Raw genomic sequence first — 26,037 nt, 5'->3', positions numbered from 1 at the left:
CAGGACTTTCAAACGTTTGTTTTTATTTGAAGTTCATTTGGACAAAAAGTGACAAGCTCCTGTTTCTGATACTGGTCACAAAAGATGCGCTCTGCAGCAAATCAGAATTTTTGTATTTTTTTTAAAAAACTTGATTCAAATTCCACTGCCAGTGCCCCCAATTGCCAGTAGCAATGATGCTGAAGAGGTTGATCATAATGGCTGAATTTGGCCTCCTATGTTTATATTATGCCATGCCTTGTCGGGGGTGGAGGGCGAAGGAGTTATTGTCAGCTAAAAGTGAAGTGGAGCTCTCTGGATCTTAAAGCATGAGACACCACTGCCTGAGCTATGAGACCCAGCTCTGTTAGCTAAGGCTGTAGCAGGATTATCAGTCTTTCCTGCTACTGCTAGAAGTGGACAGAGGACCATGCTGAATGGGGGTGGGTGACAGTCAAAGCCAAAACATGCCAGCTACTAAAAGGCAGAGTGTTAATTGAACTGCCAGAATTTATCTTGACATTAAGATCTGTTGCAGTGATACAGACAAAGCAAAGTACAGTGAAGATAAAATTGGCTCAAAGAAGGATTTTCTTTCCTAATTTCTCCCTTAAAGCATTTTCCATTCCTTTCTGCAAGAGAATTACATTTATTCCATATAGGTTTCCCCTTCTCCAATGCACGTTAAGGTTTGTGTATGTTGTTCTGAAGGGTATTGACCCTCCCCTCCTATCTCCTTAGCCAAGCTTCACCTCTCCACTCCCAAACATATTCGCTATAGGTTTTCCCCTCTCCAAACTCCACTCACACTCCCCCCATCACCTTCTCTCCCTGGGCTCTACCTCTCTCTCTCTCTCATTTTCTGCCACTGAAGGCTGCAGACTCCTCCACCCTTGTGACGTTCTTCAGAGTCATTGGGATATTTTCCTCCATGTCTCAGGGACACACTGTGATATGGGATGGCCCACACAAGTATGAGAAAGATGTGTACATTCCTCTTTCCCCAACTGAGAAGAAAGGGTAGATTTTGTCCCCAGAGAAAGAGGCCGGTGGGAAAGTGAAGATCAGGGCCTCATTATCAACATTAAAAAATGTCACCTGCCCCCATTCGTAGTCCAGACAGACCCGGATCCTCCTAGGTTTATCAGCAAGAGGGAGGTGAGTCCCCTCAGGGGAAGTGTAAGCCACCAACCACCCTGCCCCCCTCTGCCACAAAGCCCAGAAGCCCTGCTCAGGGCTAACACTGATCCTTCCCTTCCTGCTCACAGACTCTGGCAACCCCGAAAACCCAGCTTCTTGCTTCTCCCACCTCCACCTCCCAGCAATTTCTCCCTGAGGTGAATTCCTCACAACCCAGTACAACCCAGGATCATTGTCAAATCTCTCCAGATTGTTGGGCAGATTCTGCTGTGTGAATCCCCATCTCACACTTTTCTGATCCTCAAACAGGACAAGTTAGGGATGAGCAGTGTCTGGATCCAAAGTCATATTCACTGGGGGGAGGGAGAGAGAGAGAGATAATCAGAGCGTTAGAGGCAGAGCTCAGCCCTGGGGGGAGGCTGAGGGCCATTTCTCATACTCCCCAGCAGCTCTCTTCCAACTGGGACACTCCCTGATTTTCTGCCTCTGTCGCAGGGAGCTGCCTCCCTGGTGGGCTGGGCAGGGAATCTCACTGCAGCTCCCATCCCACAATCACTAGGGGTACTGTTGTAGCTCCTGCTATGAGTGCAGAACCCTTCCAAGCTGCTCCTTATTCCCCCTGTGGGGCTGCCACACTCCTAGCTGCAGAGACAGAGCTGGGAGGTAGCAGAGCTGGAGTTGCCTGCAATGTTCAGTGAAGCCACCAGCGATACCTGGGGCAGGGAAAACAGCCGAAGAAGTGGCATGGGGAGAGATCCTTTCCCCACCCCAGAAAGCAGTGACCCCAAGCTCCTCTCCCTATCCTAAGAGAGCAGGAAGAGAGCGCGGGAGAGTCCAGGAAGGGTATAGAAGGATGTAGCAGACCTGAGAAGCAAGACTCTGTGCTCATTTACCCCAGTGCTCTGTCAGAAGCAGCAGGTCAGAGTTAAGGTTGTTTGGGTGCTAGTTGAGTCTGTTATTGTGGGAATTTAATTGATGATTGCCTTAGATTTAATTTTTTATGTTTTCTTTTTAATTTCAGTGGGGTGTTTTGCTCTGTTTAAGCTCAATTTGTATTTGGGGAATTTATAAATTAATTAGGATTTTTGTGAGAATTTTACCAGATTTTGAAGAGAAAAATCCTCATGAGGACTTACCTTTCTCATCTGGTCCCATAGATTGAAATATTTTTTTTCTCTAATTCAGATGTCAGATTGTCCGGAGAAAAAAAATTGTTACAGAAATTAGATGTTATGCTGATACATTTGTAATTATATCCCCTCTATTAATTAACAAACTTGTCTTTTGGAGGCCCATAGATAGGAGCATAGAAAGAAACAGAGACTGAGAAATGAAGACAGACATTTTTTTCTAGTGAGGCCAGATTAAAATTAAAACAATTTTTCATTTCTATTTCCCCATTCATCCTAGCAGCCCATAGATTTAAAATGCCAGAGGGCCCATTAGGATGATGCCCAGTGATTCCTACTTGGGGATTAATAATTTATGGCTGAACTAGAGCATTCTCTCTTATGTTGATGGAGAACGCACCCCACCCCCATGTGAAATAGTTCCACTGCGGAAGAACATTGGATTATTTTTAGGGCTGTCAAACAATTAAAAAAATTAATCACAATTAATCGTGAGATTAAAAAAAATAATTGCAATTCATCTCAGTTTTAATCACACTGTTAAATAATAATAGAATACGATTTATTTAAATTTTTTGGATGTTTTCTACATTTTCAAATATCCTGATTTCAGTTACAAAACAGAATACAAAGTGCACAGTGCCCACCTTATATTATTGTTTTTGATTAAATATTTGCACTGTAAAAAAGAAACAAGAGAAATAGTATTTTTCAATTTACCTCATACAAGTACTGTAGTTCAATCTCTTTATAGTGAATTGAAAAATACTATTTCTTTTATCTTTTTACAGTGCAAATATTTGTAATAAAAATAATAATATAAAGTGAGCACTGTACACCTTGTATTCTGTGTTGTAATTGAAATCAAATTGACAGAACAAGGAGTAATGGTCTCAAGTTGCAGTGGAGAAGGTTTAGGTTGGATATTAGGAAAACCTTTTTCACTAGGAGGGTGGTGAAGCACTGGAATGGATTACCTAGGGAGGTGGTGGAATCTCCTTCCTTTGAGGTTTTTAAGGTCAGTCTTGACAAAGCCCTGGCTGGTATGATTTAGGGGATTGGTCCTGCTTTGAGCAGGGGGTTGGACTAGATGACCTCCTGAGGTCCCTTCCAACCCTGCTATTCTACGATTTGAAAATGTAGAAAAACAACAAAAAATATTTATAATAAATTTAAAGTGGTATTCTATTACTGTTTAACAGCGATTAAAAGCTGTAATTAATCACAATTAATTTTTTTAATCAAGTTAACTCAAAACAAATTAATCCCTTGTGTTAACCGAGATTAATTGACAGCCCTAATTATTTTACAGTTATGTCTTATTTTGTTTTATTGCTAGTTATTTGTTAATATAGCAGAAGTGAAGCAAGGCATGTTACAAACAGAGAGAAGCAGATAGGGACAAAATACACAGAGACACTCTGGAGCAAAAATGGAGACAGCTTTGGTCAGGGGAAGCATGGCCCAGTGGTTAGGGCAAGAGACTTGGACGATCTAGGTTTAATTCTTTGCTTTACCCTAGACTTCCTGTGTAGCCTTGTGCCACTATGGGTACATGTGCACTGCAAACTAAGGTATAACTGTACCGTGGGTAGGCTAGCGAACATAGACAACAAGAGTAATTAAGATGTAGTTGCATGAACTTCAGCACGGGCTCCCCACCCAGTACAAGCCTGCTGGGTACTCTAGGTATGTACTCAGGTTGCTGGTCCATGGTGCTGCGTTTTCACTGCTATTGTTACCTGCGCTTGGCAGATTAAGGTCACATGGTGCAGCAATGCACACTACAGGGGTGTAATTTCTAAAGTGCACTAATGTGTGTTGCACAATAACTGGCGTGTGCAGACCCTGCTGGTGCATACTAAATGTTCCCTAGTGTGCTTCAAACTGCACTACATTAGAGTGCTCTAGGGAACGTTTAGGGTGCACCAGCAGGGTCTACATGGACTAATTAGTAGTGCACAACACAGCATTGGTGTATTTTAGAAATCACAGTCCTCTTCTTCACATTGCTGCACCATGTAGACATGCCCTGAAGCTAGCACAGATATGCCTGCCCACGCTATAGTTCCACCTTAGTTTGTGGTGTAGCCATACCCTTAGTCACTCTGTCTCAGTTCCCCATCTGTACAGAAGAAGATAATAGCGCTTCCCTATCTCAAAGGAGTGCTGTGAGGATACATACACTGAACTGTGAGGGGCTCAGATACTAGGATCATGGGGGACAAACAAGTGTTAACTACCCTGACTAGGGTAGTTAACATAAGAACGGCCATACTGGGTCATACCAAAGTTCCATCTAGCCCAGTTTCCTGTCTTCTGACAATGGCCAATGTCAGGTACTTCAGAGGGAATGAACAGAACAGGTAATCATCAAGTGATCCATCCACTATTGCCCATTCCCAGCTTCTGGCAAACAGAGGTTAGGAACATAATCCCTGCCCATCCTGGCTAATACCCTTTGATAGACCTATCCTCCATGAATTTATCTAGTTCTTTTTTGAACCCTGTTATGGTCTTGGCTTCACAACATCCTCTGGCAAAGAGTTCCACAGGTTGACTGTGCGTTGTGTAAAGAAATACTTCCTTTTGTTTGTTTTAAACCTGCTGCCTATTAATTTCTTTTGGTGACTCCTAGTTCTTGTGTTATAAGAAGGAGTAAATAACACTTCCTTATTTACTTTCTCCACACCAGTCATGATTTTATAGACCTCAGTCATATCCCCCTTTAGTCATCTCTTTTCCAAGGTGAAAAGTCCCAGTCTTATTAATCTCTCCACATACGGAAGCCGTTCCATACCCCTAATCATTTTTGTTGCCCTTTTCTGAACCTTTTCCAATATATCTTTTCTGCGATGGGGCAACCAAATCTGCATGGAGGATTCAAGATGTGGGTGTACCATGGATTTATAAAGAGGCAATATGATATTTTCTGTCCTATTATCTTTTCCTTTCTTAATGATTCCCAACATTTTGTTTGCTTTTTTGATTGCCGCTGCACATTCATAGAATATCAGGGTTGGAAGGGACCTCAGGAGGTCATCTAGTCCAACCCCCTGCTCAAAGCAGGACCAACCCCCAACTAAATCATCCCAGCCAGGGCTTTGTCAAGCCTGACCTTAAAAACCTCAAAGGAAGGAGATTCCACCACCTCCCTAGGTAATGCATTCCAGTGCTTCACCACCCTCCTAGTGAAAAAGGTTTTCCTAATATCCAACCTAATATCCAACATCGAGTGGATGTTTTCAGGGAACTATCCACAATGCCTCCAAGATCTCTTTCTTGTGTGGTAACAGCTAATTTAGACCCCATCATTAGATTCTAACCTGTTAGAATCACCATTATATATTGTGAATATATAATCCAGCTTCTTTCTAAATAAAGAACAGAAGTATTTACTGAATACATCTTCCTCATCTGTATCATAAAATCATAGAAATGTAAGTCAGGAACGGACTCAAGAAGTCATATTGTGCTGAGGAAAAATTAAGCAATACCTAGACCATCCCTGAGAAGCGTTTGTCTAACATGTTCTTAAAAACCTTCCAGTGTTGGGGATTCCACAACCTCCCTAGGTAACCTGTTCTAGTATTTATCATGAAGTATTTTACCATCTCCATTTGGTTATAGACTTACACCATTGTCATGATCCCATTTGTTCCTACTTTTTTTTTTTAAATCTCCGTGTTGTCATTAACCCTAATGGTCATAGATTTTTCATGAATATTTGTAGCTTCCCTTATCAATTGACTGCATCTCTCAACTAATTTAAAATCACTGATATCAAGGTCCTTCCCCCATCCCATTTGTTATATGCTCTTTTCTTTAATTTGTTGCTTTCACTTGACCTCTTAAAAGGATCTTTTCTTTTCAAGCCCATGACATTATAACCAACATTCTTTAAGGGCTTCTCTACACAGAGTTAGTACACATTGAAATAGCTGACACACACAATTCAAACCCTTAACACGCACTAAATCTCCATTAGCTGCACAGTCTGTACTACAATTTCATGATATTATCATCCCTGATTTAAAGATGTGGACATCAAGATTCCAAGGTTTCAAGATTTGGCACAGAGAGGCTAAGGTCCAAAATTTCCAGCATAATTTCTAAAGAAGAGATCTTGCTAACCTGTATGTGTGCCTAACTTTAAGTACATGAGTAGTCCCACTGAATCCTTCTAGCCCCCCTTCTCAGTACCTTTGAATTTCCTCTGAGTCTCCATTAGAGAATTACTTTGGTTATAAGTATTGAGGCTCTCAGCCAGTTCAGGAGAAATCTCCACTTGGTGCTAGAGCTTCACCTCCATACGCCTAGAGAAAATAGTAAGATTGTTATTCAAGTTAGGGAAAGTTATTCGCCTAAGGAGCCTAGAGAATGAATTACTTTGTTTATGCCAGCCTCACAGCACGTGTAGCTCAGGCAATGACAGTGTAAGCTTCCCCCATGGTGTCCCATCATGGTGCTTCATCCTTACCCAGAAGAATCCAGCTCTAGGGATAAGAAAGAAATTCAGTCTCCAAAGCTAATGTACTTTTGAGCTCTGTGTTTTTCTGAACAATATGGGAGGACCTCTTCAAAAGGCAGCAAAGATAATTTGTTGCCTATTTCCCCCTTTATCCTTACAAATCTCTCACTCTCTGTTATCATATTTCTGGTGCTCTTTTTTCTGTGGACACCTGCCCACCAGGAACTGGAGTAAGACCCCTGGCTCTGCTCCCTAGTATACTTCACAATTCTCTGAATGCTCATCAGATGGTAAACATTCTGGATCCCTGCTGACTTGGGCAGAATCCAGTGGCCTAGAGGTGAAAAGCCCATATTCCATCCCTGGAATCCCAAGGAAAACAGTCCTCCAATGATGAACTTTACTGGGAAAATATTTCAGGTTAAATAACCCATTCCATCCTATTGAAATTTGAGGAGATGACACCTACCTGCTCAAGATGCTGCTGTCCTCCTAGAGGAGAGAGAAAGAGAGGGGGAAGCTCAATGCACATATCTTAGTTAGCAAAAATGTAGTTCTTAAAATCAGATCTTTGTGGTTATTGTTATGGTGAAGTTTTTTTTATGGATGGATACAGTGCTCTGAGTCTCTCAAGGCATCATCAAAAGTGCAGAGTTAAAGTCAATTGTGTTTGCTGTGACTTTCCAGACTCTGAGTAGCTTCTTTACATTTAACACTGTATTTCTGGTTGTTTAATGTTTTTGTTTGTTTCTTACTTACAATGTTTTTGAAGGATTTTTACTCTTAATTGAGAAATTTGTAATATCAACCATGACTTCACCTTAACACATATGTTTGTCTGAGGATCATTGGTTGAATAAATAATGAAGTCTGGTAGAAAGTCAGATCTTCATCGTAACTCTCATTGTCTTTTCTATTTGGTGATTTTATCCATGGAAAGATGATTTAATCCATGATTCCAGGCTGTAGCAGATTTGGGGGGAGGCCTCACAGGTCTATTTCACATTTGGAGCAGAAATTGGTGACCTGGAGCCAGGTATTTTGGGGATGTAATTTATTTACCAAATGTACACATGCCCTGTTTCTTCAAGCACAGGTGGCGAGAGGCTATATCTACACTTAAAATGCTACAGTGGCACTGCTGCAGCTCTGCAGCTGCACTGATGTAGTGCTTCAGTGTAGACGTTTACTACAGCAATGGAAGACTTTCTCCTGTCACTGTTGTTAATCCACCTCCCTGAGAGGTGGTAGCTAGGTTGATGGAAGAATTCTTCCATCGATCTATCTAGTACTGTCTACACAGGGGGTTAGGTCAGCTGTGGATTTTTCACACTCCTGAGAGACGTAGCTATGCCAATGTAACTTTTCAGGTGTAGACCAGTCCACAGAATGTGCACAGACACCTCCCTTTAGAAAGGCATACAGCAAGACAACTCTGGCCTGCCTCCATCAGCAGTTCCCTTGCCTTTCTCTCTTTCGGGCCTCACATGGGACTCAGCCAATCTTTAGCTATGTCTACACTACAGAGTCTATCCTGGCATAGCCCCCTCATGTAGACTCAGCGTACAATGACAGAAGCAGTTTTTCCACCAATGTATGAATAACACCTCCCTGAACAACATTAGCTATGCTGACAGAAGCATTCTTCTGTCAGCATAGCTGTATCTACACAGGAAACAGGAGACTTGTTGACATAGTTATGTTGGCTAAGGCTGTTGCCCTGGATTTGAAGGAGGGGATGTACCCCAGTATGTGATCAAGCTAATTGGAACCATATTATGTGCATGCAGCCACCATGAATTAATAAAATAGATACCATGTAGTTAAGGGTTAATTTGAAAGCAGGCTCTTAGAGGCAAGGTCAAAGGAGAGGAGAGAAAAGTAAATAATTGAGACTGAAAGTAGATAAGTGGATGGAAGACCTTGAGTCTGGGCACCTCTGATATTAGAAGTTTATCGAAAGCTAGGAAAAGTGATGATCCCTTAGGGGTCATTAACACCTATGTGTTTTGTAGAAGTTACTTATAAAAAGTCAAGATAATAGAGTGTACTTTGGAGTAGCCCTCTGAAGCCATCCTAAGAGAGATGTTTTTCCTGACATGTTTACTCCCTGGAGGGTGAGCAACTGGCCACTGCACATCTGCTGTTAATTACTCGATACCGTTCCAGATTGTAGGTAAGTATTTGGATGTTCTAAACCTATTGCTTATGTCTGTGCTCAAGTCTAATAAACTGCAATTTTAGATAGAACACACTTACTTGCATTAATATTTCATCACACGGAATTGCTGTGTTCCTGTTGATTTATTCCCGACACTGCCTGGAGTGAAATAGTTAAGTTACCCCTGCTGTGGGTTCTGAAAACCCTGGGTAGCAAGGGGGAGTGGGTTTTTTCACATCCCTGATTGATATAGCTATCTGGTATAAATATAAGTGTAAACCAATGCTTAACTCACACTAATTTTATCTCATAAGGAAAGCCTGAGTCTCAAGTTTGGTCTCACTTAAAAGTTAAGTGTGCATAGATGTGTCAGCTGGGGAATGAAAGAAAAAACCACATCCCTAACCAACACTGCTATGCCAATAAATCCCCAGTATAGACACAGCTATGCTGATAGAGTGCTTCTCTCAATGTAGAGAATGTGTTGGGGAGGTGGCATTCCTACCCTGGCAAAAAAACTCCTTCTGTTGGTGTACACTTCATCTACACCAGAGGACTCTGCTGGCATAGGTATGCTAATATTGCTATGCCAGCGTAAACTCTGTAGTATAGACATAGCCCTAAACTCTTTCTCTGGGGCCACATGGCCTTTTCTTTACACCCATTCTGGGCAGCCTTTACAATACAAAGAAGCCTCAAAAATGTTTACTGTGTGGGCTTACCTACATGGGGAAGTTAATCTGGAGTAATGTAGGCTGTGAATTTAAAGTGCAATAGATATTCGAATAGCACCCTGGGTGAATATTCCTGTTCTGGAATAAGAGTGCCTTTTTCTGATTTAGCTTAATCCACTCTTATTCTAGAAGTAGTATGTCTGTACATGGAGTTATTCTGATATTGCACTTTAAATCCACATCCTATCTAGCTACCTTAATCTGAAAGAACTTTTAAGCGTAGAGAAGGCCTCTGAGTTAACTGCTCAATCTCACTAACAACCTTCTGAGTGTGGTTATTGTGTGGCACATTAATCTTTAGTACAGGAGTTTTGTCCTGAATGCTGATACAGAGGTTTGGAAGGATTAGATTTTTATTGGTAAATATTGATTTCACTGTACGCAAACTACAAAAAATATTTCCATCAATAATAGACATTTAGATATAGGCAAAGTAAGAAATGCTGCTTGAGAACTTATTTTATTTTAGATATTACTTTGTATATTTTGACATGTGATGTTGAAAATTTTTATTTGAATGGTTATAATGCTTTAAATTTTTGAATCTACATGTCAATTGTCATTAAATAATTCTTGTCTAACCTTCCATTCTTTGATCACTCTATCATTCCCAAAACTCTGAAAATTGAAATTAAAAAATTATTAAAACATAATTTTGCACAACTGTGAAAATTTAAGTTGATAATAATAGAAAAATACTTTAAAATAAACACTGAAATTACAAAATAATAAAAATTGAATTCTGCCAAGCCTAGTTATACTTCAGAGATCTCCAGTCAGCAAGCTGTTAGCACCAATGACCCTCTAACAAACAGGACAGGACCATATGTTTTCAACTTTACCTCCAAGTTATCTGTTAGCAGTGTTTTGTTTGGGGAGGTAAAATTCAATGGATCGTCTTCCCTGCTGTGTTTTCTATTTGTGCCATTTCCCACAGGTCTCCGACATTAATCTACACACCCCAGGGTGGCGGGTGAAGCTTCCCCTTGGGGAGATTAGCTCCCTCTCCCGCCTCTTCCAGCGGAGGCCCTGTCTCTTCTGGCTGAGGCCTGCTGGCTGCTCTCAGCCCCCAGCGTCCCCAGCTGGGGCAGGCGGGGAGCTGGAAGCTCAGCCCCTCCCCTCCATGGCCCCGGTCGGGGGCTAAGAGCTCAGTTAGGGCTACAGGGAGGGGGCTGAGAGCTCAGCCCCAGCTGGGGTCAAGCTCTCAGCCCTGCCTGGGACTGTGGCAGAGCTCTCTCTACCCTGGCTGGAGCGCTAAGCCCAGAGCCCCACCCTCATTCTGCCCCTTCCACCCACGGTCCTGCCCATGTCCCCACCTCATTCCATCCCTTCCCTGCAGCCCCACCCTCATTTCACCCATGGCCCCACTCCTATTCCGCTACTTCCCCCACAGTCCCACCCCCATTCGACCCCCACTCCATCTTTCCCCTACAAGGACCGCCCCCCACACTTGCTCCTTTCTGCCCCCTCCCCACGCTGCAGCCCTGAGACTGGAAAAACTCTGTGGGCTGCAGCGGAGAGCAAGAGCTCCTCCAGCCCCAGGGCTGTGGTGGGGGAGATTTTTCCGGGGGCCCCAAACTGGCTGCCACTGACCCCCCTCCCACCCACAGCATGAGGTTTGGGGAGGCTTATCCTCTCCCAGCCTCCATTACACGCCACCCATGTACATGCCTGAGACAGGAGAGTGGTGGATACTGTTGTTCTCTTCCATCTCAATGCCCTGTCTGTCTGAAGTAGGAACATTCCTTGCATTCATGGCCTGGTAGCACCATGTGCTGATCATGATCTTCAGAGGACAAGTGCCACCCATTCACCTGCAGGGACTGCTGAGCATAGTTAACTGTAGGGTGCCGACAGTCTAAGGTGACAGGGCTGAAAAGAGGTCAGTCCATAATTCAGGACTATGGATGGAGCCAGCTTCCAGGAGAAGAAATCTGTGAAACTGGGAGAATCTGGTGTTTCTGAGAAATACTCAAGAGAAATTTCACCTCCTTGGGGGGAAAAGTATATCATTAAAAGGTTAAATCAGCCAAGTTCATTTGTTTCCTGCCTTGTCCTCCTGGGCAGAATCCTTTATGAGAACCACAGTGTGAGCTCTGTGTTCCTTGGACTCTCTGCAGATCACACAAATGGCTTCTCTGTCATCCTCACAGAACAACTTCAGCTCTTTCTTGTGTCTTGCACATAGATTCACTTTTTGTTCTCTCTCTGCTTCAACATGCAAGTATTTAACTTGCTCTACTCTATTTGCCAGCTGCCAGTTCAGCTGGAAATTCTGTCTCCGGATCTGGGCTCTGCAGCTGGGGCAGCACAAAGGGTCAGAGTCCCCCTCTGTGCATGTCTCACAGTGCTTAGTGATGCAGGCGAGGCAGAAGTTGTGCCCACAGTCTAGAGTCACAGGCTCCGTCAGGTACTCCAGGCAGATAGGACATACGGCTTCATCTTGCACCCTCTCTGCTGAAGTTCTTGAGGCCATGTCTGCTGGACTCACCGGTGTTTTGCCTATTGCTTATTTTTAGTCTGTACGGGGAAGACAGAATGAGAAAAAAAAAATCAGTGAGAAGTAAAGGGGGGAAATGAAGAGTAAATGGCTAGGGGAAGGTGTGGAAACACAACGCGAGAATGGAGAAAGGACAGCAGAGGAGATGAGTACTCCAGACAGGCTTTGGACGGGATAGACATATTGTAAGTTATTTGTACTCCCAGGTACAGGCCATGGTGAGCTAGCTCTGATATTGGACTTGCTCTACTACTCTAGCTAACAGCACTTTCCCTCTAGATGCCCTCCTTCAGTTTGCATTTGACTGAGTGATTTCTTTTGCTTCTGCTCTTTAAGACAGTGGCCAGATCATGTGGAGGATCAGGGATTTATTCACTTTTTAAGAACCACACACCTTGCAAATAATCATTCTGTTACAATCAGCGATCCAGGAGGTGGCTCTGCTTTACCCTGGCTTGACCACACCCATTGGGCCAGAGAGTCTGGGTCTGTCAATGATTCATAGTCCATAGCGAGGTGACGGTGAGGGATTTATACAGAGAAGAATCCATTCTGCTTTACATCAAAAAGAACAGCAGACAGGTATATTAGAATTCAATCACCTGGACTGATGAGGATTGTCTAAGGCCGTAAAAATCACAATAGCCTTTGAAATGCTGGACTTGGAGCTAGGAAGGTGGGGGGCCCTTCCAAAGCTAGATGGAGAAGCGTTATCAGAATAAGAGTGTGACACCCAGAACCAGAAGTACCCCTCTGCCTCAGCAAGAGGGAGCTTTACTGGAGCTTAAACTGTTTGTCAGCTCCCTGCCACACCAGTCTGTCCACCTCACCAGTAAACTTCTTGAGACTCTGCCAGTCTTACCCCTTCCTTGCAGGTAACAATCCCTGAACCCGAGTTCCTGAACCCCCTGGAAAAGCGTTCCTCTGCAATATTCAGCCCTGATCACTGGATATTCACAGAAATTACCAAGTCCGCCACCTCCAAAGAGCCAGGGCACACCCAACCAGTTAATTTAGCTGAGGATCCACACTTTACTTCAATACACGGCACTGAGGTGAGTTTATGGTAAAATTAAAAAAAAGTATTAATAAAGAACTGAGATTTAAGAGATAGTGAACAAGGATAATAGAACCAGGAAATGGCTACAAAGAAAACCCACTTTCCAGTGTCTTGAACTGAACAGATCACAATCCTGGTCTCACGCATTTTCTCATTCACAGTCAGTTCTCAGAGTCCTCAGCCCTCAGGGCTGGGGGACCTGCTTTTCACGGATTGCAAGGGCACTGGCCTCTTTGTCCCTTCAGAGATGGATCCACAATACCTTTTTCCCTTTGCTTAGAATTCAGAAAGCCTTTGAAATGACTTTTCAATACTATAAGGGGGATGGTTCCCTATTCAAAGCCGGGGAGAAAGTATGCCCTAGTAACGGCAATGAGAAATATATTTGGTACCAGCAGACTTCTCTGCACCACTGCTGGTTCCGGATCCAACAGTGATCCAGATGTTGGTATTGGCACGAGTGTCATATATGTAGGTTTCAGTACTGATGCTGGTCTTAGTGTTGGTGCCAATGGAGTTTGGAAGCTGTCTGTGCTGCAACAGACACCCAGTTTCAATGCCTGGTGAGATCTGGAAGATTTCTCTTTCAAGGTCATAAGAACATAAGAATGGCCATACTGGTTCAGACCATAGGTCCATCTAGCCCAGTATCATGTCTTCCAACAGTGGCCAATACTAGGTGCTTCAGAGGTAATGAACAGAACAGACAATCATCGAGTGATCCATCCCGTCACACATACTGAGTTTCTGGCAAACAGAGGCTAGGGACACCATCCCTGCCCATTTTGGCTAGTAGCCCTTGATGGACCTATCCTCCAAGAACGTATCTAGTTCTTTTTTGAACCCTGTTATAGTCTTGACCTTCACAACATCCTCTGGCACAGAGTTCCACAGGTTGACACAGGACTTCCCATGTCTATGCATGTTTGGGATATGGGTCTTTTTTGCAAACTTTGATCTCAGTATTCTGTGCAGCATCTATCAGTCTCTTTTGCTTTTCTCAGAAAAGACAACCGAGACAAGAGTTTCATCCCAGCCAGGACTCTTGTACCAGCCTGTCTGGGTCCATTTCCAAGCTAGACCCTCCCACATCAACCTGGGAGGGACAAGCTAGGACCTCCCACATCAACCTGGCCCCACATCAGTGTACTGTGCTTCCTATTCCTCGCACAGCACTGCCACCAAACGGTCTCAGGGATGGACCAGGGCACACAAGCAAATGCCCTTGGGAGTGCAAATAATGTCAGAATATAGAATAATCGCATGGTTTAAATAACTTGAGAAAAAAAATGATTGGAGGGAAGTTTGTTTCTGTGTGAACTTCCTGCCTTTCATCATCACCCTCCCCTCCCCACCCAGTTTCACTCAGGGAGGCTCCCTTTGGAACTGAAGGAAGTCAATTAAGCAGGGAGGGTTTGTGGATTTCTAATGAATTTTCCCACATGGTATTTTTAACTTAAGGAAAAATATGTATCCTTCTTTCATTTAGTCCATTTACCTTCACTGTTTGGTTTGGAGGGAGAGGTGGGAGGAAGGGTTTCTGGTTTCCCTTCTCAGGGATGCTGTCCAGTGGGAAATACTGGGCTAAGGAAGAAGAGCGAGCTTGAAATGTGGTGTTGATGGGTAACTTGAGCAAATTATTGCTCCCAAACTTGTGCAGCAGGGGAGGTAGCTCCGGATGTGCATTTCCCCTCTATCTCCAGGATCATAAGATCTCAGTTATACAAAAATCTTTGATGTATTTATCCTTGCACCAGCTGTGTGAGACAGGGAAGTGCTATCGCCCCTTTGTACAGAGAAGGACTGAGATACAGAGACATTAAGTGATTTGCACAAGGCCACAAAAGTCTGGCAGAACAGAAAATATAACCCTGGTCTCCAGTCTCAGGTTTGACCCCTAACCATCCCCTAATCCTTCCTCTGAAGTTATAGCTCCTTCTTAAGCTCAGTCAAGCAGAAGGGCTAGAACTGCGTATGTATTTCTGTTGGGGAAGAGGCGACCTTAAATGCATGGGAAGCTTGATGGGGCAGCACTGTGGAGCTAAAAAATTTACACCGAGGATCTGCCCAGAACTGTCTTACCAGAGATAAACAAACAAACAAAATGTAGAACAGAGAGCACTTTAAATTTAGGATCCTTCCCACCACAATGATAATGGGTCTACAGTAGTTCTCAACCTATTTACCATTGTGGGACACATATGCAGCTCTCTGTGTGTTAGGTGGGCCACATCCACACAATATATATACACACTACCTCTACATCTACAAAAACAATAAGGTTTAGTATTTGTTACATTCTAGTTAATTCTTTTTGCAAGTTATACTTTTGGCTTTCATAAGAAGTTCCACAGGTTGATTGTGCATTCTGTGAAGAAGTATTCCTTTTGTTTGTTTTAAATCAGTTGTCTACTTATTTTATTTGGTGACCCCCGGGTTTGTGTTATGTGGAGAACAGCCGAGATCCATACTCTTTGGAACCCCATTTCAGGTAATTGAAGGCTGCTATCAAATCACTCTTCTCTTCTGCAGACTAAATAACCCCAGTTCCCTCAGCCTCTCCTTGTAAGTCATGTGCTCCAGTCCCCTAATAATTTCTGTTGCCCTCTGCCGGACTCTCTCCAATTTGTTCACATCCCTTCTATAGTGGGGGGATCAAAACTGGACACAATACTTCAGGTGTACCCTCACCAGTGCCGAATAGAGGGGAATAATCACTTCCCTCGATCTGCTGGTAATGCTCCTACTAATGCAGCCCAATATTCCTTTAACCTTCTTGGCAACAAGGGCACACTTTTGACTCATATCCAGTTTTTCATCCACTGTTATCTCCAGGTCAGAACTGCCAGTCGGTCACCAGCCTGTAGTGGTACATGGGATTCTTCCTTCCTAAGTGCAGGACTCTGCACTTGTCCTTGTTGAACCTCATTAGATTTCTTTTGGCCCAATCCTCCAATTTGTCTAGGTCACTCTAGACCATAACCCTAGCCTCCAGCATATCCACCTCTCCCCACAGCTTAGTGTCATCTGCGAACTTGGTGAGGGTGCAATTAATCCCTCATTAATAGATCATTAATAAAGATATTAAACAAAACCGGCCCCAGGACCGACCCCTGGGGCCCTCCACTTGATACAGGCTGCCAACTAGACATCAAGCCGTTGACCACTAACCATTGAGCCTGACAATCTAGCCAGCTTTCTATCCACCTTATAGACCATTCATCCAGACCATACTTTTTTAACTTGCTGGCAAGAATACTGTGGGAGATTATCAAAAACTTTGCTGAAGTCAAGATATATCACATCCACCACTTTCCCCATATCGACAGAGCCAATTATTTCATCATAGAAGGCAATCAGGTTGGTGAAGCATGACTTGCCCTTGGTGAATCCATGTTAACTGTTCCTGATCACCGTCCTCTCCTCCAAGTGTTTCAAAATGGATTCCTTGATGACCTGCTACATGATGGGGACTGAGGTGAGGCTGACTGGTCTGTAGTTCCCCGGGTTCTCTTTTTTTCCCCCCTTTTTTAAAGATGGGCACTATATTTGCCTTTTTCCAATAGTCCAGGACCCTCCCCCCCCCCCGATCACCACAAATTTTCAGAGATAATGGCCAATGGCTGTGCAATCACATCAGCCAACTCCCTCAGCACCCTTGGATGCATTAGATCTGGATCCATGGACTTGTGCATGTCTAGCTTTTCTAAATAGTCCTTTACCTGTTCTTTCACCATTGAGGGCTGCTCACCTACTCCCTTTGCTGTGTTGTAAATTATACCCACTGGATCACTCTTATCCACATACTTGTTGACACCCTCAAAGAATTAGATTGGTGAGGCATGATTTCCCTTTCCAACCAGTTTGTCTGGTTCTAAATTTAGGCTTACCTCCAGTCATCTGGTACATACCACAGTGAATAGTTCTGTAATTTTGTATGAGTGCCTTCAGAACGCATCTGATCCTGGTGACTTATTACTGTTTAATTTAACACCTCAATCTGGGGCAGATCCTTAGATTGTCACCTAAAAAGAATGGCTTGGGTGTGGGACTCTCCCCCACGTCCACTGCATTAAAGCCGATCTCCCTCTATTCCCTCCACTCCTCTGCACCCTAATCTCCTCCTCCCAGGAAGCATTCACATTTTAATTTTCTGAAATAACCTGAGTACCTTTTGAATTTTCTTCTGTATTCAGATTACATATCTCCAACATAAAAAGCCCCTTTGGACAGAGACAGATTGTGGCAACAGGCCAACAACTCATTTCCAGATTTCTGCCTAGAATGGGTTCTCAATTTACAATGCTTGGGAGTTGTTCCGGTTTAATGGCCACAGCACATTCCTTGAGCCAGGCAGATCACAGCAAAGCAAGGTGGCTAGCAGCCCTCTTGGGTACTCTGCACATGTGCAGTATAATCCATTCAGTGCATGAGCATTAGGCTCCAGCCAGTCTGGAGAGTTTAACTCTTTATTGAATAGAACATTTAAAATGTTGCTCCTCCTAAAACAGAGGTCCCCAAACTAGGGGGGCACGGAGGAATGTTCGGGGAGTGCAGCGGGCCTGGGTCAGCCCCCACGGGGGATTGGGGGGAGCACCACCCAACCCCACAGCACCCCCAGGTCTGCTCCGGCCCCAGTTGCAGCCCCATCTCTAGCCTCAGTGTGGCTCCACACCTGGCCATGGACCTGGATGCTGACCCCCACTGTGGCCAGCTGCAGCTCCGTTCCCACCTCTGCCCCCAGTCTCAGCCAATAGACACGGTCCATTCCCAGTCCCGGCCCCGCTCCTGACCCCAGACCCACCCTCAGCTGTGGCCCCAGCCTCAGCCCCTTGCTCCTGTCCACAAGTTTTACCCCCTCAGGAACCACAGCCCAGCTCTGAGCTCCAGCTCAGGGGAGGGCCGGTCAGAGGAGAGCAGACAGGATTAAGGGGAAGGCACAACCATCAAAAGTTTGGGGCCACTGTCCTAAGAGGTAATGGGTGTCAGGCACTGGGGGGGGAAATATTCTAGTGAGATCCTTTGGGGTCTGATCAGAGCTATGACTTGATTCCCCAAGTGTACAAAAATTTGTCAGAAAATCCATCAATTTTAAGAAAAATGTTTGGGGGGGGCTATATTTTAGGAACCCCTTTGTCAAATGACCCGTAATTTGACCATTAACCCTTGCTCCCATGAGGCACAGCAAATTACAAGGCAATCCAAGTATCTGTGCAGATTTGAGAGCACCAAGAAATGTCATCCTTAAAACAGAAAGGGCTTCTCAATTTTAACTACAATGGAGCTGGTGCTACCCCAGAATTTGCCAGATCTCTGGCTGGCCTGAAGTTTCTTTCTTGCACAGCTTGTCTGCACTGAAGGCAGGAGACATCTGTATTCGATCCCTCTCAACAGGGGGAGATGCAGGCTAGATAGAAATTGTGCCCACACAGTCTGGACTCTAGAGTGACAGGTTCTGATGTCGCAAGTAGCTTCACTCTGGTGACTTTTCCTAGGCTTCCCTGAGGCCCTCGCTCCCTTTGGACAGTGGAATAGGGTAAGTCTCACTTTCCTGTGCTCAGAGATACGCCCCACCTGCGCAGCAACTGGGAGTTTCCCTTCCTGAAACTGATTCATGGTGTTTGCTGAGATGCTAGGAACCCATTCGGAGAATCACAGCCCTGGAATCTTGTGAAAATGTAGCACTGCCGACCTCCATGAGTCAGCCCCTGCCAATGAAATTAACCCCAAAATCGTGTGTGTTTTTTTAAAGATTATATCGGGTTTTTGGTCTCTTTAGATGTCTGGACCTCCCCCACCCCGCCAGTGTGCGTGAGACAATTAGCTGCCCCCTCACCCACATCTACGGAGTGAAGGATTTCTGCCACACTGCACAAGCTCTCATCCCCTCATCTGGCTGGACCTCAGTCCAGCAATTAATCTGCCCCCCCAACCCTCAAATCAATCCACGCCCCCACAGCCCCCGCATCAGTTCTGCCCCCCAGATCTGACTGACCCTTCAATCCTGCCCAGCCCCCATATCCATCCCCCACCACATCCGCCCCTCCCCCAGACCCACATCAGTTCCACCCTCATATCCTCCCCCCAGCCTCACCTTTGCTCCTCCGGCAGCTCCTGAGGCTCTTCATGTCCCTCTCTCAGGCCTGGGGGCTGCAATGGGGTCCCCTCTCTCCCCTTCCAGGCTGGGTGGTGCGGGGAGAAGCAGAGGAGATGAGCTGGCCGCTACTCACAGGAAGGAGGAGGAGGAGGAGACAGCGCTGAGCTCGCTACCCTCGCGTGGAATCAGAGAATCCGCTTCCCATCACGATTTGCTACTTTGCTGTTACTGAGCAGGCTGGAGGGACTGGAACATGCTCAGTCCCATTTGCTGAAGCCGCTGCCCTCACTTGCATCCCAATCAGCTCCCTGCATTCAAAGGGGGCAAGTCGTTGGTGGGTGGAATTTGTGCAGGGGCCCAACAGGGTTGCCAGGCATCTGGTTTTCCACCGGAACTCACAGTCGAAAAGGGACCCTGGGGGCTCTGGTCGGCACCGTTGACAGGGCGGTTAAAAGTCCGGTCAACGGCGCAGCTGGGTGCTGGGTCTAAGGCAGGCTCCCTGCCTGCCCTGGCTCTGTACTGCTCCCAGAAGCGGCCGCCAGGTCTCTGCGGCCCCTAAGTGCTGGGGCGGCCAGGAACTGGGAGGCTCCAGGTGCTGCCCTCGCCCCAAGTACCGGCTCCACAGCTCCCATTGGCAGGGAACCGCAACGAATGGGAGCTGTGGGGGCAGTGCCTGTGGGCACGAAGGCACCGCGCACTGCTGCCTGGCTGCACATGCACCTAGAGGCCACAGGGACCTCGTGACCACTTCCTCAGAGCCACAGTAAGCACTGCTGGGACCTGCACACATACCACTGCACTCAGTCCCCTCACCCAGCCTGGAGTCCCCTCCTGCGCTCCAAACCCCTCATCCCGGCTCCACCCCCAGCCAGAGCCCTCACACCACCCCCCCCCCCCCAGCATCCCAACCTCCTGGGTCAGCCCAGACTCCCCTCCTGCACCCCAAACATCTCATCCCCTGCCCCACCCCCAGCTGGAGCCCTCCCCCCGACACACGCTAACCCCTGCCCCAGCTCAGAGTCCCCTCCCACACCCCAAATCCCTCATCCCCGGCACCACCCCAGAGCCCACACCCCCAACCGGAGCCCACACCCTAAGCCCTGCCCCAGCCCCGAGTCCCCTCCTGTATCCCGAACACCTCACCCCCGGCCCTACCCCCAGCTGGAGTCCTCATCCCCCACACCCCCTGCCCCAGCCCGGAGCTCCCTCCTGCAGCCCAGAGCCCATACCCCCCTCCAGCCCAGTGAAAATGAGTGAGGGTGGGGAAAAGTGAGTGATGGGGGGGGGATGGAGCTAGCGGGCGGGGCCTCAGAGAAGGGGTTGGGCAGGGGTGTTTGGTTTTGTGTGATTACTAAATTGGAAACACTAGAGCCAAAGCTTGTCCAGAGGAGGGTAAAACAGGGGAAGGAGATGAACAGATGGACAAAATTGGAACAGAGAGCAGGAGCTGGAGTTCAGAAAAGGAGAGATGTGCTTCCAGACAGCGGGAGAGGGGGAAAACCCAGGCCAGGGAGAGGCAGTTGGGATAAAAGTTACCATAAATGGGGTGAGCCATCTGCTGTGGTTGCCAAAATAGCGTGTGGGTGCCTTTGTGTTCCTGGCTTGTCCATCTCAGCACCCCCACCCCAGTACTCCACAGCCCCACGCCTACCTACAGCAGCTTCTCTGTCTGCAGTGATGGACTGAGCTCCCAATAGAGACTTGATTCAGGGAGATATTTCACAAAGACACACCTACTCTGCCATAAAACAGATACTTTTTGTGTGTGTTTCTTTGCTTCAAAGAATTCCTGCTCTGTTTCCGTAGGTGTCAAACTTCTGCACAGGGCCTCACAGCAGCTCACCAAATGGCCTTATTGCCTGTTTTGGACTCCCTTTCCTCTCATCCACTGGAAATGCAGTTTCACTCCTTTTAATTTATTTTAAAAATACAATTTTTAATACAGTGTTTGCTACCGTACAAAGAAGAGGGCAATGTGATAGCTACTCTCAGGATATTGCAGGCTAAATCCAGCTGGGATTTCTCTGTTCATTTATCCATCCATCTTAATATATGTTTTTCTCTCCATCCTCTGTCTATAACATGGCTTGGAGTTAGAGTCAGTCCAAATCCTTACAGGGTCTATTTCTGTAGAACATAGAGGCTCTCCTTCTATGTTTTATGGGCTAGATTCTGCTTTCCTACATCAAAGCAAATCTGGAATAAGGAGGATAAACTTCAGATATGGATTTACTTCAGTTTTACAAGATTGTAAATGAGAGCAGAACTTGATTTTTTCAGCAAATCTCCTCAGCAGCAGTGGTTAGCATGCTGTCTACAAAATTATCTAGCAGATAGAGCAGTGTATGTGGGGTGAGAACTTTTGGGTTTGATTCCTGGTTCTGCTACTGTGTATGGAGAGCAAGTTGCTTACCTCAATTTCCCCGTCTTTAAAACACCCTGACTACTGGACTATAGCATGTTTTGGACTGTACAATGATTTGTGCTTGTTCTCTGACCCAATTAATGGTCAATTATTTAAATGAAGTGGAATGGCTTCTAAAAGAGATATTGAGAGACACCCATGTGAAAGTATCCTGCAGGTCAGTGCACACTCCTAAGGCCTGGGAGCTCCTGTTAAATCCTGTCTCTATGTAAATTGGAGGCCAGATTCTCAGGTGGGGTAAATTAGCCTAGACCCACTGAAGTCAATGAAGCTTTGCTGATTTAAACCACCTGAAAGTCTAGCCCAAAATTACTATTTAAGCCCATGTTGTTAGCTACAGTACACAGTTACAGCTGTATAGCAAGAACTGGCTATTTACTGCATAATTTGCTTTCCCAGACCTTGATATGCCTTAGTAGCTAGGGCTGTGACCTAATCACTTAAATAGGAAGCCACAGAAAACAAAGTCACAGCCCTAGTGAGAGAGTGTGAGTGTGAGTGTGAGTGAGGCTTTTTCACCCTTGAGCTCCCATCTTTTAGGCCTTGTCCATGCTGGAGATAGAGTGTGTTTTTTACAATGTCTAGCCCAAGGTCCAGTGTGCTTCAACAGCGGCTCTGGGAACTACAATTTGTGGACTAAAAACTGCAGCATGTTGCAAAAAGAAAAGGAGTACTTGTGGCATCTTAGAGAGTAATAAATTTATTTGAGCATAAGCTTTCGTGAGCTACAGCTCACTTCATTGGATGCATTCAGTGGAAAATACAGTGGGGAGATTTATATACATGTATTTTCCACTGAATGCATCTGATGAAATGAGCTGTAGCTCACGAAAGCTTATGCTTAAATAAATTTGTTAGTCTCTAAGGTGCCACAAGTACTCCTTTTCTTTTTGTGACTACAGACTAACACGGCTGCTACTCTGAAATATGCAGCATGTTGGGAGAACTTCCTGGTTCCTACCAGGATGTACTCTCTACCCCCCAGCAGGAGGTCGTAGCACTGGCTGAGCTGGGAGCAGGTAGCAGGCAAGCAGAGAGGAGGCTGGTGGACTGTAATCCTGTTCTATGTTCTTTACAGAATAAAGCCTTGTTCTGGTCTGAGGTGAACATACACTGACACACAATGCAGAGCACACAGAGGAGCCTCAGGCTCAGTTTCCCAAAGTTGTGTAAAAAGTCGCAATGCAGGCTTCCCCTTTCTTGAACAACCTCCTACTGGGCCACTGAACTGGAAGGGGGGGGCTACAATTTTTTAGTTATTGGTGCCTTGACTCAGATAGGGGAAATTTAATTTTTTGCACAGTAGGGAAGCTGCCACACAAGAGAACCAGAACAGCATTGATTAACAGTTTGGAGCCCAGGGGGGTTGGCCTGACCCTGATTTGGTGTCAGTGAGAATAGAGACCCCCAATGAGTATTGTAGCCAGAAAACTCCTGCTACTAAGGGTGAAGCTATGGGGGAGGGGGGGAATCTTGGGGAGGAACACAGTAATGTCATACCTCCCTGCCCGGCACCAAATTCGTGGGGTTCCTGTGTTCAGTTGTGGTCCAGATTGCAGGATAGACACAGAGGACTGGATAAAAGATATATAGTACCTGCTAGCAGCCACTGGCATTCCTGAGCCTTTGAAGTTCCCCACTCTTGTCAGATACCTGGGGGGGGGATGTAAATTAGTTCTTAACCCGCCACCTCAGGAGCAGTTTCCAACCCGAGCTATTGAAGAGCTTAGAGCAGATACAGTGACTGCCATTTATCACTGGACCCCATGGCAGACTTTTATGAGAGATGCCAATGCTCTAGAGCAGGGGTGGGCAAACGTGTTGACCCGAGGGCCACATCTGGGAATAGAAATTGAATGGCGAGTCATGAAGGCTCGCAAAATTGGGGTTGGGGAGTGGGAGGGGGTGTGGGCTCTGTGGTGGGGCCAGAAATGAGGAATTCAGGGCATAGGTGCCAACTTCTGCTCCCGCTGGTGGGTGCTCTACCCCCCTCTGCCCCCATCCCTGTCCCGACTCTACCCCTCCCCAGCCCCCTCCCGCTCCTGCCTCACCCCCATTCCAACCCCTTCCCCAAAGTCCCCGACCCAACTCCGGCCCCTCCTTGCCCCTATTCTGACTCCTTCCCCAAATCCCTGCCCTGGCCCTGCCTCTTCCCCGCCTCCTCCCCTGAGCGTGCCATGTTCCCGCTCCTCCCCCTCCCTCCAAGCACACTTCCAAACAGCTATTTGGTGGCGGCAAGGCGGGAAGCACTGGGAGGTAGGCAGAGGAGCAGGGATGCGGTGCGCTCAGGGAAGGAGGTGGAGGAGGAGGTGGGGTGCAGGGGGGGAGCTTGGCTGCTGGTGGGTGCAGAGCACCCCCTAATTTTTCCCCATGGGTGCTCCATCCCTGGAGCCCCCACGGAGTCGCCACCTATGGTTCAGGGTGTGGGAGGGGGCTCCAGGCTGTGGTGGGGGGTTGAGGGCTCCAGCTGGGTGTGTGGGTATGAGGCATTTGGGATGCAGGAGGGTGCTCCAGGCTGGGATTGAGGGGTTTGGAGGGTGGGAGGGGATCAGGGCAGGGGCATGGGGAGAGGCTCAGGGGTGCAGGCTCTGGGCAGCGCTTACCTCAAGCAGCTCCCAGAAGCAGCAGCATGTCCCTTCTCCAGCTCCTACATGAAGGCATGGCCAGGCGGCTCTGCATGCTGCCCTGTCCAAAGGCACCGCCCCTGCAGCTCCCATTGGCTGAGGTTCCTGGCCAATGGGACCTTCAGGGGCGGTGTTTGAAGTGGGGGCAGCATGCAGAGTGGAGCTCCCTGGCTGCCCCTACACATAGGAGCCAGAGGGGGGCTATGCCACTGTTTCTGGGAGCCGTGTGGAGTGGCCCCCAACCATGTGCCCCAGCTGGAGTGCCAGGGCGGGGCAAGCCCCACACCCCACTCCACAGCGGGAGCTCAAGGGTGAGCTCTAGAGAGACAGCTTCATCCTGTGCCATCGAGTTAGAGGCCCTACTGCGGGTAGTAGAGAAGAAGCTCTGAGGGGGCCATTCTTTCCCTGATAGGGACTATAAGTTGACACAGCAGTTCATGCAGGGCATCAGGGAGTGAGAAGTGCGGGACAGGTTGACACTTATGCAGCCTTGCTACATGACATTCTGACAGCTGCAAGGAGAACTGCATCAGCTGGCCCAGGAGAGGAACATAGAGGGTAGAATGGATATGCCAGCCCAGAGGATAAGCAGCATGAAACAAGCTGCCCAGTCAGATGGTGCTGTGCAGGTTGCTCCCAAGGTGCCTCCACCCAGCAGTACCTCAGATCATGTGATGCTGGAGGCAGTAAAGGGCCTAACTGGGCTAGTCCAAGAACTGACTGTCCTCCAGAGACAGAGCCATGAGAGAATGGGACAACTGGAGGCACAAGTACTGCAGCAAGGTGCAGTAGTAAGGACAACATATCAAAATTCCAGATGGGGAAAGGTCAAGATTCCCCTGATGTTAGTGTTCATGGCGCCAGAGGCCATTTCATATGCCTCCATTGTGCACAAGAAGGCCACATAGCCCGGGGCTGCCATCAACCTCTTCAGCATCACTTCATGGGGCCAGGGCAAGGTGAGGCTCCCTCTTCAAACTGCCCCTTTAAAGCCTGGCACTGAGGGGCTGGTAAAGGGCCTAGAGCTGGTGAGAAGTCCTCCAGTAGCATTAGTGTTCACAGCTTCCCAACATATTCTACCAGTTGCAACTTGGCATCCAAGCCTGGTGGAGCCCTTGAATGAGGAAATTGTGGAAGTGAATGGTATCCTGTGCAAGACTGTAATTGATTCAGGGTCTCAGGTCACAACCATCACAGAGGATTTCTGGAGAAACCGCCCTACTCTGAGCAAGTTGCATCCCATGCCTGTAGTTATCCTAATAGAGGGAGCCAGTGGCCAAGGAGTCTCCCATCAAGGAACAATCAAATTAGATGTATCTTTTCTTGGCCAATCCTACAAGGGAGTCCCGGCCCTTGTGGTGCCTGGGACAAAGTACTGCCAGGGAGTCTCCATGTTGTTAGAGACAAATGTCATCTATTCCAGTTGGCAGGATTTAGCACCAGTGGGGGAACCAATTCCCAGCCTGCCTAAAAGGGGAGTCATCAGTCTGGTATGTAGCCTCTTAGTAAATGGTCTCTGGCCAAGAGAGGCCATCCTTGAGATACACTGGCAAGCGGCCCATCTTGTTAAGAGCTGGAGATGTTATGCTTCTAACAGGTTTCAGAGTAGCAGCTGTGTTAGTCTGTATTCTCTAAGGTGCCACAAGTACTCCTTTTCTTTATGCTTATAACAGTGGTTCCCAAACTTGTTCCGTTGCTTGTGTAGGGAAAGCCCCT

At 46.7% G+C, this 26,037-nt stretch overlaps 1 protein-coding gene across 1 annotated transcript; it reads right to left on the bottom strand.

Moving 5' to 3' along the window:
• Positions 1–248: 248 nt before the first annotated feature.
• LOC119858577 (E3 ubiquitin-protein ligase TRIM38-like) lies at positions 249–12,091 on the bottom strand. Its single transcript, XM_043518746.1, is given in 8 exon segments — positions 249–1,252; positions 1,254–1,342; positions 1,345–1,472; positions 2,256–2,295; positions 3,912–3,991; positions 6,453–6,565; positions 7,190–7,212; positions 11,666–12,091. Coding segments are annotated over 8 exon segments (1,236 nt in total). The 3' UTR covers positions 249–915.
• Between the last annotated feature and the right edge of the window lie 13,946 nt (positions 12,092–26,037).

The sequence above is a fragment of the Dermochelys coriacea genome, chromosome 7, assembly GCF_009764565.3.
Source record: "Dermochelys coriacea isolate rDerCor1 chromosome 7, rDerCor1.pri.v4, whole genome shotgun sequence".
NCBI classification, from domain to species: Eukaryota; Metazoa; Chordata; order Testudines; family Dermochelyidae; genus Dermochelys; species Dermochelys coriacea.
The sequence above is the reverse complement of the archived record's forward strand: the minus strand, read 5'-3'. Positions and strand labels throughout refer to the sequence as shown.